This window comes from Macaca nemestrina, chromosome 7 (genome assembly GCF_043159975.1).
Source record: "Macaca nemestrina isolate mMacNem1 chromosome 7, mMacNem.hap1, whole genome shotgun sequence".
NCBI lineage: Eukaryota > Metazoa > Chordata > Mammalia > Primates > Cercopithecidae > Macaca > Macaca nemestrina.
The window spans coordinates 32,617,248-32,621,318 of NC_092131.1; the positions used below are offsets into that span (position 1 = coordinate 32,617,248).

General features: G+C 54.6%; 1 protein-coding gene across 1 annotated transcript; it reads right to left on the bottom strand.

Moving 5' to 3' along the window:
• Positions 1 to 215: 215 nt before the first annotated feature.
• LOC105495778 (Fos proto-oncogene, AP-1 transcription factor subunit) lies at positions 216 to 3,631 on the bottom strand. Its single transcript, XM_011765515.3, has 4 exons — positions 3,328 to 3,631; positions 2,322 to 2,573; positions 1,780 to 1,887; positions 216 to 1,662 (listed from the first exon to the last, which is right to left on the bottom strand). Exons 1-4 carry the CDS (start codon positions 3,466 to 3,468, stop codon positions 1,021 to 1,023), a joined length of 1,143 nt encoding a protein of 380 aa, XP_011763817.1. The 5' UTR covers positions 3,469 to 3,631; the 3' UTR covers positions 216 to 1,020.
• Positions 3,632 to 4,071: the final 440 nt, after the last annotated feature.

Consider the following 4,071-nt stretch of genomic DNA (forward strand, 5'->3'; position numbering starts at 1 on the left):
CCTCCCCAGAAGCAGTAAAATCTTAGCATTCCAATGGAAGGAATGTATTTGTAAAATATTCTACAATCAGCTCTATAGTTTCCCTGTCCTCTTTGATAAGGGATCAGACAGAGGGTGTGTCCCCCTCCAGCAGCTACCCTTCTTGACAAACTGGTCTCCACTAATACCTTTCAGAAACTTACAACACTTCCAGAATGAAAAGAGCACAGGGTTGGTCGCATTCAACTTAAATGCTTTTATTGACAATGTCTTGGAACAATAAGCAAACAATGCTTAAATTTTTCATTCAAATTCACTTTCCACATGTCAAAAGACCTCAAGGTAGAAAAAAATAAAATAAAAATATAAATATCTGAGAATCCATCTTAATAAATAAATTAAAAACACAATAAAACGTTTTCATGGAAAACTGTTAATGTCAGAACATTCAGACCACCTCAACAATGCATGATCAGTAACATTACAATGAACATTGATGTTGAAGAAAAACTACAGTACATGGATATAGCTATTTATTTCTATCTACCAGAAAATAAAGTCATATCTTTTCTTAGTTTAATATTGGTCATTTCTAATCAGAACACACTATTGCCAGGAACACAGTAGTTATTATTAAAATCAGCTGCACTAGATACAATTTGAAAATATCCAGCACCAGGTTAATTCCAATAATGAACCCAATAGATTAGTTAATGCTATGAGAAGACTAAGGAGAAAGAGAAAAGAGACACAGACCCAGGCCTGGCTCAACATGCTACTAACTACCAGCTCTCTGAAGTGTCACTGGGAACAATACACACTCCATGCGTTTTGCTACATCTCCGGAAGAGGTAAGGACTTGAGTCCACACATGGATGCTTTCAAGTCCTTGAGGCCCACAGCCTGGTGTGTTTCACGCACAGATAAGGTCCTCCCTAGGTCTACAGGAACCCTCTAGGGAAGACGTGTTTCTCCTCTCTGTAATGCACCAGCTCGGGCAGTGGCACTTGTGGGTGCCGGCTGCCTCCCTTCCCTGCCCGCTCACAGGGCCAGCAGCGTGGGTGAGCTGAGCGAGTCAGAGGAGGGCTCATTGCTGCTGCTGCCCTTGCGGTGGGCAGCTGCGCAGCTGGGGAAGGAGTCAGCCTCGGGGTAGGTGAAGACGAAGGAAGACGTGTAAGCAGTGCAGCTGGGAGTACAGGTGACCACCGGAGTGCACAGGGGCTCCAGCTCTGTGGCCATGGGCCCCATCCCCAGGGAGCCACTGTGCAGGGGCTCCCAGTCTGCTGCATAGAAGGACCCAGATAGGTCCATGTCTGGTACAGAGCGGGCTGTCTCAGAGCCGCTGGGCCTGGATGATGCTGGGAACAGGAAGTCATCAAAGGGCTCAGCCTTCAGCTCCATGCTGCTGATGCTCTTGACAGGCTCCACTGAGGGCTTGGGCTCTGGGTCATTGAGGAGAGGCAGGGTGAAGGCCTCCTCAGACTCTGGGGTGGCAGCCTCTGGCAGGCCCCCAGTCAGATCAAGGGAAGCCACAGACATCTCTTCTGGAAAGCCCAGGTCATCAGGGATCTTGCAGGCAGGTCGGTGAGCTGCCAGGATGAATTCTAGTTTTTCCTTCTCCTTCAGCAGGTTGGCAATCTCGGTCTGCAAAGCAGACTTCTCATCTTCTAGTTGGTCTGTCTCCTGTATACAGAGGGAGAAAGGAAAGCATAAGAAACAGTCTTACTCAAGGGCCCTTATGCTCAATCTCCAACTTTCCCCTTAAGTTTTAAAAAGGAGCAACCCGCAGAGTCTACCTACCGCTTGGAGTGTATCAGTCAGCTCCCTCCTCCGGTTGCGGCATTTGGCTGCAGCCATCTTATTCCTTTCCCTTCGGATTCTCCTTTTCTCTTCTTCTTCTGGAGATAACTAGGATAATCACAAAAAAAAAAGACCGACATTCAGTAAAAGTGTCTGCCATCACCTCCATTCACCCACCCCAGTAGAACTGGCTCCTGCAGCTTCCCTACTTCCTGGCATCCCACTGTGAAACCATGTCTAACCTGCAGTTGCAGACTAGGTGTGACTTGCATTTAAAATAAGATCCTCAGCAAGAGAACAAAGAAGAGCCCAGTCTAAAAGCATGCGGTAGGAAACTTAGGGAAGAAACTATGAGAGTACTTCTTAGGGTGAGACTCAGAGTCTGAGTTGGGATGGAATGGGCTTGGAGCCAGGGTTCCCAGTTAGGGATGTGCAGCCAGCCCCGTCAGGGGCTTAATCCTCTCTGCTGTGCTCCTCCACCTCCAGGGCCGCTTCCCACCCAGCCCCCACCTTCCCAGGAAGGGTAGGCTAGAGTTCCTCACCTGTTCCACCTTACCCCTCCTGCCAGTGCTCTGCGCTCGGCTTCCTGTCATGGTCTTCACAATGCCAGCCCTGGAGTAAGCCCCAGCGGAGGGAGTGGGGACTCCGAAGGGGTGAGGGGCTCTGGTCTGCGATGGGGCCACAGAGGAGACGAGGGCGGGCTGCACAAGCCACTGCAGGTCCGGACTGGTCGAGATGGCAGTGACCGTGGGAATGAAGTTGGCACTGGAGACGGCCAGGTCCGTGCAGAAGTCCTAGAACAAAACAGAAGGGGAAAGCCGACGTGAGCGAGCAGATTCCGGACACAGGTGGGGCGAGTTGCCGGTGCCGCATGCAGTAGCGAAGAGAAACGATCCTGCCACGGACGTTTCATCTTAAATGTCCCTCATCCTGGATGAAAGGTCTCCCCCTTTTCCTCCCAGGCATTCCGCAGCGCAGTGTCTGTCTCTTCCATCCTGCCGCTGCGTTCCCGTTATCCCTTCAGCATCACTCGCTTGAAAGGGGGTTTGTTATAAATATCCCTGACGTCTGCGCTGACGCAGGCGCCGCTCCGGAGTCTCCAGAATGAACTCGCTTTTTATCAATGAAACTGCCTTACACACCCGCCCGCTGCACCCTCCTCCCTCACCCCTCCTCCCTGCTCCAGGCTGCCGGGGGAGGGGGGATTGCCGCTTTCTGCCACCTCCCCGGAGAAGCCAGGCTCTAGTTAGCGAGTCTGTGCTTGGGACACGTCTGCCCCAGCTAATGTCAGAGATCCGTCCTGGAGTGCAAACCAGACGTTGCTCAGAACGAACCTGCCTCCGGAAGGGGGAACAAATTCTTACTATGGCAAGCTTGCGTGAGCTCAGAGCCAAGTCCCGAGCCCCCGAGCCGGCACCGCTCCGGCCATTGCAGCCTCCCTCCAGGCACAAGGGAGCCCCCTACTCATCTCCTGGAGCGTCCCGCCCGGTGTCTCCTCCTCAGCGACCCCAAGCCCCCGGCCCCGCGGCGGTGGGAAGCCAGACTTACCTGCGCGTTGACAGGCGAGCCCATGCTGGAGAAGGAATCTGCGGGTGAGTGGTAGTAGGAGAGGCTATCCCCGGCCGGGGACGCGCTGCTGCAGCGCGAGGATGACGCCTCGTAGTCTGCGTTGAAGCCCGAGAACATCATCGTGGCTGTTAGGCAAAGCCGGGCGTGGGGCCGAGGGGCGGAGACAGGTGGGCGCTGTGGAGCAGAGCTGGGTAAGAGCGCGGTCACTGCTCGTTCGCTGCGCCGCGGCCGCCGGCTCAGTCTCGGCTTCTCGGCTGCTCGCTGCAGATGCGGTTGGAGTACGAGGCGCCGCAGCCACTGCTTTTATAACAAGCGTTTTATGAATGAGTGTAAACGTCACGGGCTCAACCACGGTGGCGCCAGAGGGGTGGCGCGCGGGCCTGAGCGCCTCTGCCGCCGCGTGGCTGCCTCCCCAGCGCTCGCAGCTCCCTGCCTGTGCCTTGGCGCGTGTCCTAATCTCGTGAGCATTTCGCAGTTCCTGTCTCAGGGGTCTCGTGGGACCCCCAAGATGAGGGGCTTCGGGGATGGCTCCCCCCAGGGCTACAGGGAAAGGCCGTGGAAACCTGCTGACGCAGATGTCCTAATATGGACATCCTGTGTAAGGGGGAGGGATTGACGGGAACTGCTCGCGGGCTGCAGCCAACAACGAGGGTGCAGCGCGGGGGGAGGCGGGGGCCGCGGCCGGGGGAGGGGAGGCGGGAACGGCGCAGAATGCTAGAGAAC